Source organism: Molothrus aeneus, chromosome 26 (assembly GCF_037042795.1).
Source record: "Molothrus aeneus isolate 106 chromosome 26, BPBGC_Maene_1.0, whole genome shotgun sequence".
Lineage (NCBI taxonomy): Eukaryota > Metazoa > Chordata > Aves > Passeriformes > Icteridae > Molothrus > Molothrus aeneus.
The window spans coordinates 1,404,192-1,417,653 of record NC_089671.1 but is presented as its reverse complement, the minus strand read 5'-3'; the positions used below and the strand labels follow the sequence as shown (position 1 = coordinate 1,417,653).

Sequence of the window (13,462 nt, the reverse complement as noted above, 5' to 3'; positions counted from 1 at the left end):
GAAAAAAATAACAGGAAAAAATAACAGGAAAAAATAACAGGAAAAATAACAGGGAAAAAAAAACAGGGAAAAAAAACAGGAAACAAAACAGGGAAAAAAACAGGAAAAAATAACAGGAAAAAAAACCCAGGAAAAAAACAGGAAAAAACCCAGGAAAAAATAACAGGAAAAAATAACAGGAAACATAAAAATAAAGGAAAAATCTATACAAAAATCAAAATTAAAAAATAATCAAAATAAAACCCCCCAACCCCACAGAATTAGAATGAAAACCCCCCAGCCCCACTGATTTAAAGAGCAATCAAGCACAAATCCATGAGCCCCACTGAATTAAAGAACAATTAGACTCTAACCCCCCCAGCCCCACTGAATTAAAGAGTAATTATGGTGCAAACCCCCCAGCCCCAGTGATTTAAAGGGCAGTTATGATCTAAACGTGGCTTTTAGCTCACCAATCAATATTTGTATCTGGGAGAGCTTCCTGGTGGGAGGGGGGAGGAACTGAAACATTGATTTTTAGGGCAAAGGCATATTCCATCATCCTGTGCCATATACCACGTGCTGGGGCACAAAAGGGAGGCCTGGGCATGAACAACGCGCTCAGGACACCCAGAGCTGCCAGGAAAAGAAATGGGTGGAAACGGAAAGCAGATGGGAAGGAAATGACAGCACAGATCACAGCAGAGCAGCCACTCAGGGAGAGGAAACCTGCTCCTGCAGGAGGGAACAGGATCCCAGATCCTGCAGGAGGGAACAGGATCCCAGACCCTGCAGGAGGGAACAGGATCCCAGATCCTGCAGGAGGAAAAAGGATCCCAACTCCAGAGAGGAAAAAATATCCCAGCTTCAGGGAGGGAAAAGGGACCCCAGTTCCAGGGAGGAAAAAGGATCCCAGACCCTGCAGGAGGGAAAAGGATCCCAAGATCCTGCAGAAGGGAAAAGGGATCCCAGATCCTGCAGGAGAGAAAAAGGATCCCAGCTCCAAGAGGAAAAAGGATCCCAAACTCCTGCAGGAGGGAAAAGGGATCCCAGGTCCAGAAAGGAAAAAATATCCTAGCTTCAGGGAGGGAAAAGTGATCCCAGATCCTGCAGGAGGGAAAAGGATCCCAAATCCTGCAGAGGGAAAAGGATCCCTGTTCCAGGGAGGGAAAAGGATCCCAAGATCCTGCAGGAGGGAAAAGGATTCCAGATCCAGAAAGGAAAAAATATCCTAGCTCCAGGGAGGAAAAAGGATCCCAGATCCTGCAGGAAATAAAGGATCCCAACTCCAAGAGGAAAAAGGATCCCAAACTCCTGCGGATGCAAAAAGGATCTCTGCTCCTGCAAATGGAAAAAGGATCCCAACTCCCACAGATGGAAGAAGGATCCCAAACTCCTGCAGGAGGAAAAAGGATCCCAAGATACTGCAGGAGAGAAAAGGGATCTCAGTTCCAGGGAGGAAAAAGGATCCCAGATCCTTCAGGAGGGAAAAAGGATCCCAAACTCCTGCAGGAGGGAAAAGGAATCCCAAACCCTGCAGGAAGAAAAAGGATCCCAGATCCTGCAGCAGGAGAAAGGATCCCAGATCCTGCAGAAGGAAAAAGGATCCCAGTTCCAGGGAGGAAAAAGGATCCCAAACTCCTGAAGGAGGGAAAAGGATCCCAGATCCTGCAGAAGGAAAAAGGATCCAGCTCCAGGGAGGAAAAAGGATCCCAAACTCCTGAAGGAGGGAAAAGGATCCCAGATCCTGCAGAAGGAAAAAGGATCCAGCTCCAGGGAGGAAAAAGGATCCCAAACTCCTGAAGGAGGGAAAAGGATCCCAGATCCTGCAGAAGGAAAAAGGATCCCAGTTCCAGGGAGGAAAAAGGATCCCAAGATCCTGCAGGATGAGCTCTGCCCCAGCAGCTCCCTGTCACCAGCACCCAGCTCTGGCTCAAACTGGAGTTAAACTGGGGTGTGAGAGAGCAAAACCAGCTGAAAGCCCTCACGCCAAATCCCAGCCAAGGTGGGAATGCCTCCATTTTCCCAGGACACAGGAAATTCATCCTTTTCCAGCCCAAAATGCCCCAAACCCCTCTGGGCAGCCTTGCCAAGATCCCCAAGTGATTTTGGGGAATAAAACCCAGCCCAAGGTGCCCCAAACCCCTCTGTGATCCCAAGGCTGAGCAGGTTTGGGGTGCTCAGAGCTGAGGAAGCAGAAGCAGAGCCAGGGTTGTCCCAGCACCCATTATATTATATTATATTATATTATATTATATTATATTATATTATATTATATTATATTATATTATATTATATTATATTATATTATATTATATTATATTATATTATATTATATTATATTATATTATATTATATTATATTATATTATATTATATTGACAGAAGGCTTAACAGGAATGATAATGAAAGTTTGTGACTTTTCCGAGTTTTGACACAGCTGGCCGTGATTGGCCATTAAGCTAAAATAATTCACATGCTGGATAAAAAATTTTTAGATTACATTCCAAAGCAGCAAAACAGGAGAAAAATCTTGGGTGAGGAGGATTTTTCAGAAAATATGACAGGAGCAGGCAGGGACTGCAGTGAGGGGGGCAGAGATCCCTGAGTGCAGCAGGAATTTCATCACCTCAGCAGGAATTCTGAGCCCACATTTCATTTATTTCTCTGGAGCCCTGGGTCCATAAATCCACATTTAACCCCGGGCTATAAAAGCCAAGGAGGAGCCCAGGCTGTCAGGGATGGTCAATAAACATTTGAAAGGCTCCAGGAAGGGGCATTGGGATGGGTTTTAATCAGAAAGGGGCACTAGGATGGGTTTTAATCAACACAGACACTGCCACGTGCATTTGTCACCCAGGCTGCCTCTGAGCCCTCCCATGGATTGATGGCTTCTGAAAGTTACCCCAGACAGAGCTGGGATGGTTAAAAACTGGGCAACAGCCCCTTTTAAACTCATTTTTACTCCTTTTCAAGCAGAAGGTTCATGTTATGTAAGTTACAAGGGCTTCATGAACCCTTTGGATGCACACAGGAGGCTCTGGCTGAATGACCCCGATCAATCCCCAGGGTCTGGATCCATCATTTCTCCCTCACAGCCTCTGCTTCTGCTCAGGGAGGGAGGGAAGGAGGAGAAAACCCATAGGCTGCTCCTGTGAGAGAGCTGGGCAGGGTTTCCCCTCAGGGTTTCCCTTCTTTTTTTTAAAGGAAACAGGGAAAAATGGGAATTTTCTGGCTCTAAGGGCAAGCCCCACTGCTGTGCTGCCTCAAGCCCCAAAATTCAGCTCCTGCTCTCTCTCTGTGCTGGTTCCCAAGGGTTTTTGGTCTCCCCTTTATCTGCCCAGCTCACCCCAGTGCACTGAGGAAAGGAGATTCTGCATGAGCAGCTTCTGCTTCCTCTCCTGTGCAGCCCCTGGGGCAGCCCTGGCGCACGGAAACTTCCTTTGGAGGGGAAAAATAAGGGAAAAAATAGCAAAGAATGAGCTTAGGAAGGGGTGATGCTGCTGCAAGGGACCCAAATCCTCACCTAGGCCTCAGATGTGATGCAGCAGCTCCAGTTTGAGGGGAAAAAAAAAAAAAAATACAATTTCTATGTGATGAGGTTTCAGTGCAGGTCCCCCAGAGCTCCCAGCTCGTTTAAGTAACGAGTTTAACAAAATTTCATTTCTCACAGCTGCTGCTGCAAGCACAGGGTGGTTTTTGCAGCACTGAAATCCATCTGGAGCCGCTCCTGAGCAGCCAGGCAGGGATGCCAGGGCAGCAGCAGCTCCTAAATCACGGCCCTGCAAAGGCCCAACTGAGTCATTCCAGCAGAGCCAGCAGTGACTTCACACTGCACACAGCAGGGAAATCAGAAATGAGCCAGGGGAGCAGCACCTTCCACCAGCCCAGGGTGCTCCAGCCTGGCCTTGGGGACGGGGCGGCCACAGCTCCTGTGGGAATTCATCCCAGACCCTCCTCACCCTCCCAGGGAGGGATTTTGCCCTAACAGGGAAGGATTTTGTCCTCCCAGGTACAGATTTTGTCCTCACAGGGATGGATTTCGCCTCACAGGGACAAATTTTGCCCTCCCAGGGATGGATTTTGCCCTAACAGGGAAGGATTTTGTCCTCACAGGGATGGACTTTGCCTTCCAAGGGAAGGATTTTCCCCTCCCAGGGACAAATTTTGCCCACCCAGATAAGGATTTCGCCCTTCCAGGGATGGATCTCACCCTCCCAGGGATGGATTTGGCCCTTCCAAGGATGGATTTGGCCCTTCCAAGGATGGATTTCACCCTCCCAGGGATGGATTTTGCCTTCCCAGGGATGGATTTCGCCTTTCCACGGATGGATTTCGCCTTTCCAGGGATGGATTTCGCCCTCCCAGGGATGGATTTTGCCTTCCCAGGGATGGATTTTGCCCACCCAAGGAAGGATTTTGCCCTCCCAAGGAAGGATTTCGCCCTCCCAGGGATGGATTTCGCCCTCCCAGGGATGGATTTCTCCCGAAATCAATCCCAGCCCACTCCCTGTTAGTGTGAAGCTGTTTTCCTCCCTGTCCTGTCACTCCAGGCTCTCTCCAGGAGCCAGGCTCCCATCCCTGGCTCTGGATGCTGAGCAGCACAGAGGCTGCTCCTGCTGCCCCCTCATCCATTCCTTTGGAGCTGAGCAATTCCTGCTGCCCTTCCCTCCCTGGAGCCGTGCTGGGCACTGAGCCTGGGCTCCAAGGGGGGATTTGGGGCTTTACCCACCCTGCTGTGCCCCTGGGGCTGCTCTGGGGGAGCACAGGAGGGATGGGAGCAGCATCTCCCACTCAGCCCCGGGACTGGGCAGTGAATCAGCAGCAGGAGGCATCAGCTGTTCCATAGGCAGCTGTCCTGAGTCACAGCTCGGGTTTCCAGGGGCTCTGCTGCCTGGAAATCCTTTCTGGGAACTGCCCCAGAACACAGCGGGGTCAGGCCTGGCCTGCAGCCCTGCACTGACCCTGCCCTGGCCATTTCCTCTGCATTGAACACCTGGCAAAGGCAGCAGGATGGGCTGCCCAGGGGGTTTAGGAGCAGCCAGGCCACTCCTGGCACCCCAGAGTGTCACAGACACATCTGATGAAAAATCTCAGGATTTTTCTCCTGGGAAGCCTCAGAGGAAAAGAAAAACAACGATTACCTGCTGCTGTGGAATGCAACAGGTGCATCTGGGATTGGTGCATGTTGGTTGTTTTTAATTAATGGCCAATCCCAGTCAGCTGGCTCGGACTCTCTGAGAGTCACAAGATTTTATAACCTTTCCTTGAAATTTCCTTTCCTTAAATTTCCTTTCCTTTCCTTCCCTTCCTGTCCCTTCCCTTTCCTTTCCTTGAAATTTCCTCTCCTCTCCTTCCCTCTCCCACATTTCCATCCCAGCTCCCACATTTCCCTTCTTAACTCTCACATTTCCATCCCAGCTCCCACATTTCCATCTCAGTTCCCACATTTCCATCCCAGCTCCCACATTTCCCATCCCAGCTCCCCCATTTCCATCCCAGCTCCCACATTTCCCATCCCAGCTCCCACATTTCCCATCCCAGCTCCCACATTTCCCATCCCAGCTCCCCCATTTCCATCCCTGCTCTCCCTCCCCAGGCACCGAGGCTGCACAAGGCAGCTGCTGCTTTGGGATTTTCCTTTGTTTTCACAGCTTTAGCGATTTAAAAAGATGTAAATATGAAGGAAGGGTCAATGATTCAACAGTGATTAAGCCTGAAATATTCCACTTAGTACCCATTAGACTTTGAAAACGCCCATTATGTTCCAGAGCCTCCCCAGGGCCAGGCAGGCACTACCCAGCCCTGGGGAAAGCAGCTTTCCTGGAAAGCTGGGGAAAATACCGAGTTTATTTCGCCAGAAAGAAAAGGGAATAAAGGAAAAGACAATAAAAGAATTAATGTATTGTCCTTAACACCATGTCCCCAGAGAGAGGGGAAAAAAAAACCCAACAAAGCCTAATGGAAATTTTCTATTCCCAAAACCATTTGCACTGTTATTGTCTGCAATAACCAAAAGGAGATGAAAACATAAAAACCTCAGCAGCTCGAGCTGCTGAGAGCTGCAGGGCTGAGCACTTCTGCTTTCCCTTCAAAATAAAATTAAACTGGGCCTGAGATGGGAAGTTCCCACCTGACAAAAACATCAACCCCCCTGCAGCTGCCTCCCAAGGACCCAGAGCACGCAAAGCTCAGGAAAAATCCTCCCATCCCTCTGGAAAAAGCCAGGCTGCTGCTGAAACCCCGAGCATTTGCAGCGTTTTTAGGAACCGTGCAATTAAGCAGTGGGGGTAAATAAAAGAGGCTGATTTCAGAGGGGAGCAGAGCAACTCCCTGCAAAAGGAAAAAAACCATTCCTTCAAACCAATCTGCTCCCAGCTGCACCCGTGATGCTTCAAACCACAATCCCGAGCAAATAATCAGAGGAGAAATAAAATTAATTGGCTAAATTGCATTTTTGTCTCCTGGAGAGCTGTTGAGTGGAGGAAGAGCCACTTGTGCTGTCTCAGGGGACCTGTCCCCAGCACCCACCCCAAAACCAGCCTGGGGAAGCCCAAAGAACCACCCAGATTTATTTAATTCCTTCCTTAGAATCTGTTTAAGGAGGAAAGAGCTGCGTGTTGCAGCCTCTGGATTCACCCCCGGAATGAGGGGGACAGCTGGGGCTGGGGGAGCCACGGGGACAGAGGCAGAACTGGAAACAACCCCAGGGTTTCACTCCTGCAGCACAGCACAGAGACAGCGAGAAATAAATAATTCATGGGCCAGACAGTGCAAGTGGGGAAAGGAGAAAGGAAAAGGAGAAAGGAAAAGGAGAAAGGAGAGGAAGGGAAAGATGAGGGGAAAGGAAAGGAGAGGAAGGGAAAGATGAGGGGAAAGGAAAGGAGAGGAAGGGAAAGATGAGGGGAAAGGAAAGGAGAGGAAAAAGGAGAGGAAAAAGGAGAGGAAAAAGGAGAGGAAAAAGGAGAGGAAAAAGGAGAGGAAAAAGGAGAGGAAAAAGGAGAGGAAAAAGGAGAGGAAAAAGGAGAGGAAAAAGGAGAGGAGAGGAGAGGAGAGGAGAGGAGAGGAGAGGAGAGGAGAGGAGAGGAGAGGAGAGGAGAGGAGAGGAGAGGAAAGGAGAGGAAAGGAAAGGAAAGGAAAGGAAAGGAAAGGAAAGGAAAGGAAAGGAAAGGAAAGGAAAGGAAAGGAAAGGAAAGGAAAGGAAAGGAAAGGAAAGGAAAGGAAAGGAAAGGAAAGGAAAGGAAAGGAAAGGAAAGGAAAGGAAAGGAAAGGAAAGGAAAGGAAAGGAAAGGAAAGGAAAGGAAAGGAAAGGAAAGGAAAGGAAAGGAAAGGAAAGGAAAGGAAAGGAAAGGAAAGGAAAGGAAAGGAAAGGAAAGGAAAGGAAAGGAAAGGAAAGGAAAGGAAAGGAAAGGAAAGGAAAGGAAAGGAAAGGCAGCAGGGGGCTCTGTGCCCTCGGGGGTGGGATATGACAGGATGCTTGCCTGGCTGCAGCCCAGCTCTACCTATCCTGATGGCCAGCTCGCTGCTGCTGCTCCCGAAATCCCAGCCAGGGCTCTGCTCCTGCTTCTCCTTCAGGGCTCTCTGCTCGCAGCTCAGGGCCAGGGCGGCGTGGGGAGGGCCAGGGAAGCCCTGCAAGGCAACACAGAGAGGTCAGCACAGCCCACGGCTGGGGATGGATGGGGATGTGTCACAGCAGCTCCCACCAAGCTGTGGCACTCAGGCTGGAAAGGGACCTGAAAAGCCACCCAGTGCCACCCCTTGCCATGGCAGGGACACATTTCACCACTCAGGGTGCTCCAAGCCCCATCCAACCTGGCCTGGGACAATTCCAGGGCTGGGGCAGCCACAGCTCCTGGGGAATCCCATCCCAGCCCCTCCCCACACCCCAAAGCCTCAAAGTACACCCCAAAACCTCAAAGCACACCCCAAAACCTCAAAGTACACCCCAAAACCTCAAAGCACACCCCAAAACCTCAAAGTACACCCCACAGTCTCAAAGCCACCCCAAAACCTCAAAGCCACCCCAAAACCTCAAAGCACACCCCACAGCCTCAAAGCACACCCCACAGCCTCAAAGCCACCCCAAAACCTCAAAGCACACCCCACAGCCTCAAAGCACACCCCACAGCCAGGCTAAAGACGCAGCCCCAGCCCCACAGCAGGGCCCTGCAGAGAGGGAAAGGATTCCTGCCCTATCCCATCCAACCCTGCCCCACCCATTCCCGGTTTCCTGTCACTCCAGCTCCTGATGAAAAGCCAACCAGGTGGGTGTTCCTGATGTCCTCAGGTTCCTCAGACCCACCTGGAGCTCCAGAAGCAGGAGGAACCTCGGGATCAGAGGCACAGGAGCACAGCTGGGAGAAGGGAACGTGTCCCTGGCTGTGATTTGTGAACCTGGTGCCACCCTGAGCGCCCTCCTCCCTGCAGGGCTGGGAATGCACCCCCGGGAGCACCCACAGGGAGGGATGTGCACGTGGGATCAGGTGGGATCATCCCCAGGGAGTCATATCCAGGTGGATCACCTGAGATCACCCCCAGGAGGGATGTCCAGGTGATATCAGGTGGGATCACCTGGAATCACCCCCAGGGAGGAAATGTCCAGGTGGGATCCCCTGGGCTCACCCCAGGAGCACCCAGAGCCAGGGATGTGCAGGTGGGATCAAGGTGGGATCACCTGGAATCACCCAGAGCCGGGGATGTGCAGGTGGCATCCCCTGGGATCCCTCCCAGGAGCACCCAGAGCCAGGGATGTGCAGGTGGGATCAAGGTGGGATCACTTGGGAGCACCCAGAGCCAGGGATGTGCAGGTGGGATCAAGGTGGGATCACCTGGGAGCACCCAGAGCCAGGGATGTGCAGGTGGGATCCCTTGGGATCCCCTCAGGAGCACCCAGAGCCGGGGATGTGCAGGTGGGATCAGGCTGGCATCCCCTGGGTGCAGCTCTGGGGCCCAGGCCAGCAGCACAAACCATCGCCCTGAGGCAGAGCAGCAACAGGAGCCTCCCTGGGAGGGTCACAGGGACCCAAAACAAAGGTTAAAGATGAATAACTCAATTGGCTCCTCTCCCCTCATTTGCATAACGAGTCTGAGCAGGGCTGTTAATACCAATGACACCTCCCTGCAGTTCAGCTGGGAGCTCTCACCTCCACTGACCCAGCCCGAGGGGCTGGGGCTCAATCCCTCAGCACTGGCAGGGCCAGGAGGGAAAAAGGAGATTTCCAGCAAAGCCTGGAGGCTGAGAGCCAGGGAAGGGATGGAGGAAATTTCCAACAAATCCTGAAGCTGAGAGCCAGGGAAGGGATGGAAGAAATTTCCAACAAATCCTGAAGCTGAGAGCCAGGGAAGGGATGGAGGAGATTTCCCTTTCTGACATTAGAAAAAAACCCTCAACATTTCCAGTGCACGGGAAACACTGCAAGTCTGAAATTCAGTTCTTTTACTGATACAAAATCAAGCTGATACGGTTTTGAATTTGCTTTTCATTTGCCAGAATTTCATTGAAAAACAAAAACCCTATTTTCTGACCAGTCCTAGCTTTTAGCCAGAATGCATAAACTTCATTCTAGAATGTGGTTTCTTGGTTTAAGTTCTATACCCAGCAGGGTGGCAGAAATCCTGGTGTGGTTTTCCCACATCAGACATAAAAAGGAAATGTTCTCTAAGGGAGATGGCAGCTGATCTCATGGATGCTGAGGGAAGGAGGAGATTTCCAGGAAACCCTGGATGCTGAGAGCCAGGAGGGAAAAAGGAGATTTTTTTTCCCTTTCTGAAACTAGAAAAAAACCCTCAACATTTCCAGTTCAACACTGCAAGTCTGAAATTCAGTTCTTTTACTGATACAAAATCAAGCTGATATGGTTTTGAAATTTGCTTTTCATATGGCAGAATTTCAGATTAAAAAAAAAAAACCAAACCTATTTTCTGACTAGCCCTAGCTTTTAGCCAAAATGGATAAACTTTAAAGTTCTATACCCAGCAGGGTGGCAGAAATCCTGGTGTGGTTTTCCCACATCAGACATAACAAGGAAGTGTTCTCTAAGGGAGATGGCAGCTGATCTCATGGATGCTGAGGGAAGGAGGAGATTTCCAGGAAACCCTGGATGCTGAGAGCCAGGAAAGGGATGGAGGAGATCTCCCTTCCTGAAATTAGAACAAAACCTCACACAGCATCACTCTCTAACACGACACATACAATATTCATTTCAATATTTGCAAAAAGCCAATCATAAACCAGACATTTTTCACACCTCCCAAAGCTGCACCGGGATGGAGGCAATCCCAGCTGGATTTGGGGAAGTTCAGGTGGATTTGGTGCCATCCCTGGGCTTGGGGACAATTTGTGACAATGTTGGTGACCAGGAATCCCAGCTGGATTTGGGCCATCCCTGGGCTTGGGGACAATTTGTGACAATCATCTTGGTGATTTTCAGGAATCCCAGCTGGATTGGGGAAGCTCAGCTGGATCTGGTGCCCTCTCTGGGCTTGGGGACAATTTGTGACAATCTTGGTGATTTTCAGGAATCTCAGCTGGATTTGGGGAAGTTCAGCTGGATCTGGTGCCATCCGTGGGCTTGGGGACAGTTTGTGACAATGTTGGTGATTTTCAGGAATCCCAGCTGGATTGGGGAAGTTCAGGCGGATTTGGTGCCATCCCTGGGCTGGGGACAATTTGTGACAATCTTGGTGATTTTCAGGAATCCCAGCTGGATTTGGGAATCCCAGCTGGACCTGGTGCCCTTCCTGAGCTTGGAGACAGTTTGTGACAATGTTGGTGATTTTCAGGAATCCAGCTGGATTTGGTGCCATCCCTGGGCTTGGGGACAGTTTGTGACAATCTTGGTGATTTTCAGGAATCCCAGCTGGATTTGGGGAAGCTCAGCTGGATCTGGTGCCATCCCTGGGCTTGGGGACAGTTTGTGACAATGTTGGTGACCAGGAATCCCAGCTGGATCTGGTGCCATCCCTGGGCTTGGGGACAGTTTGTGACAATCTTGGTGATTTTCAGGAATCCCAGCTGGATTTGGGGAAGCTCAGCTGGATCTGGTGCCATCCCTGGGCTTGGGGACACTTTGTGCCAACGCTGGTGCCCTTCAGGAAAGCTCAGGCTGATCCCAGCCCCGAGCCTGCAGGAGGCCTTTAATTGGTGTCAGCGCCTTCCAAACACTGCAGAGAGAGCAGGGAAGGCAACTGGCATTAATTAGTCGGTGGCAGTAATTAGTGTCTGCTGAAATAACCACGGGGGTTGATTAGTGCAGAAAGGGAGAGACTTGGACAGGAAGAACTTAGAGGAAAAACTGTTCTGGGGTGTGGGAGCTCCCAGTGCACTCCTGTGGCACAGGAGTGGGGTTGGCCTGGTGGAGAAGAAAATGAGGGGGAAAAATGTCCTTTATGTAGGAAAAGAGGTGTTCTTTGTGTGGGGAAAAAAGGGTCCTTTTTATGGGAAAAAAATGATCCTTTTTGACACAAAATGGGTATTCTTTTAGGTTTGAAAAACACAATAATAATCCTTTTAGGGAAAGCAAGGATTTGGGATCACTTCCCCCTGAAAAAGGGGATCCTTTTGGATAGAAAATAAATATTTTTTTAGATTTTTATAAAAATGTATCCTTTTAGGGAAAGCAAGGATTTGGGATCACATCCCTGAAAACAGGGATCCTTTTTAATACAAAATGGTTATTCTTTTAGATTTTTTTAAAAAATGTATCCTTTTAGGAAAATCAAGGGTTTGGGATCACACCCCCCTGGAAAAGGGGATCCTTTTTGATAGAAAATAAGTATTTTTTTAGATTTTTATAAAAATGCATCCTTTTAGGGAAAGCAAGGATTTGGGATCACATCCCCCTGAAAAAAGGGATCCTTTTTGATAGAAAATGGGTATTTTTTAAAGATTTTTTTTTATTTATCCTTTTAGGGAAAGCAGGGATTTAGGATCACATCCCCCTGAAAAAAGGGCACAGAGAACATCCCTGACACCCAAAACAGATGCAGGGAACATCCCTGGCATCCAAAACGGGCACAGGGAATATCCCTGGCACCCAAAAGTGGCATAGGGAACATCACTGGCACCCAAAACATCTCTGGCACCCAAAATGAGCAGAGGGAACATCAGTGGCACCTAAAACAGGCACAGGAAACATCCCTGGCACCTAAAATGAGCAGAGGGAACATCAGTGGCACCCAAAACATCCCTGGCACCCAAAAGGGGCACAGGGAACATCCCTGGCATCCAAAACATCACTGGCACCTAAAGGGGGTACAGGGAACATCCCTGGCACCCAAAACAGGCACAGAAAACATCCCTGGCATGCAAAATGGGCACAGGGAACATCCCTGGCACCCAAAACATCCCTGGCATCCAAAAGGAGCACAGGGAACATCCCTGGCATCCAAAACAGATGCAGGGAACATCCCTGGCACCCAAAAGGGGCACAGGGAACATCCCTGGCACCCAAAAGGGGCACAGGGAACATCCCTGGCACCCAAAAGGGGCACAGGGAACATCCCTGGCACCCAAAAAGGGGCACATTCCCAATGCCCCCAGGGTGTTTCTCTGGCAGGGCACGAGGGAGGGGTGGTTTTGTAACCTCTGCCACCACCAAAACAAAAGCACAGCAATGTTTTCCCTGCTCTGGCCAAAAGAAAAACCAAAACCAAACAAGAAAACCAAACCCACCGCATCCCTGCGGCAGCAGGAGTTTCCTGTCACTGTCACCAACTCCTGCCCAGCAGGAATCCTGGAAAAACCCCAACCACAACCAGCAAAATTCCTTTTTTTCAATGGAATAATTGCTCCAAGCGGAGAATCTGAGCCCAGCAAAACCAGTTAGGGTGGGGATCACTCCCAGTTTGTGCTGGGAGGAGATTGGCCTGTTCCAGCCACAGCCAGACCTCGAGGAGAATTTTCCTGGGGGGTTTTTAATTTTATCCTGGGGGGGGGGGTTTATTTTATCCTGGGGGGTTTCTATTTTATCCTGGGGGATTTTATTTTATCCTGGGGGATTTTATTTTATCCTGGGGGGATTTTATTCCTCACATCCCCTGCACCCTCAGAGGGGGTTGTACCCCACAAAGTGAGATTTTAATTGAGATTTTAATAATCAGTTTGTGCTGGGAGGAAATTTGCTTGTTCCAGCACAGCCAGACCTCGAGGGGGATTTTCCTGGGGGGTTTTTAATTTTATCCTGGGGGGTTTTTATTTTATCCTGGGGGGTTTCTATTTTATCCTGATGGGGTTTTATTTTGTCCTGGGGGTTTTTTATTCCTCACATGCCCTGCACCCTCAGAGGGGTTTGTGCCCCACAAAGTGAGATTTTAATTCAGATTTTAATAACCAGTGTATGCTGGGAGGAGATTGGCCTGTTCCAGCCACAGCCAGACCTTGAGAGGAATTTTCCTGGGGGTTTTTTAATTTTATCCTGGGGGTATTTTATTTTATCCTGGGGGGTTTTTATTCCTCACATCCCCTGCACCCTCAGAGGGGTTTG

The 13,462-nt window shown here is 49.7% G+C and overlaps 1 protein-coding gene across 2 annotated transcripts in view; it reads right to left on the bottom strand.

The window, feature by feature from the left end:
• SLC39A11 (solute carrier family 39 member 11) overlaps positions 1–13,462 on the bottom strand; it is an 80,317-nt gene that overhangs the window by 48,923 nt on the left and 17,932 nt on the right. Inside the window, exon 5 of one of the 2 annotated variants that reach the window (XM_066566024.1) lies at positions 7,460–7,607. In XM_066566024.1, the coding sequence (XP_066422121.1) occupies positions 7,460–7,607 (148 nt within the window). The remainder of the gene's footprint in view (positions 1–7,459; positions 7,608–13,462) is intronic. The other variant, XM_066566025.1, reaches the window with a different exon arrangement.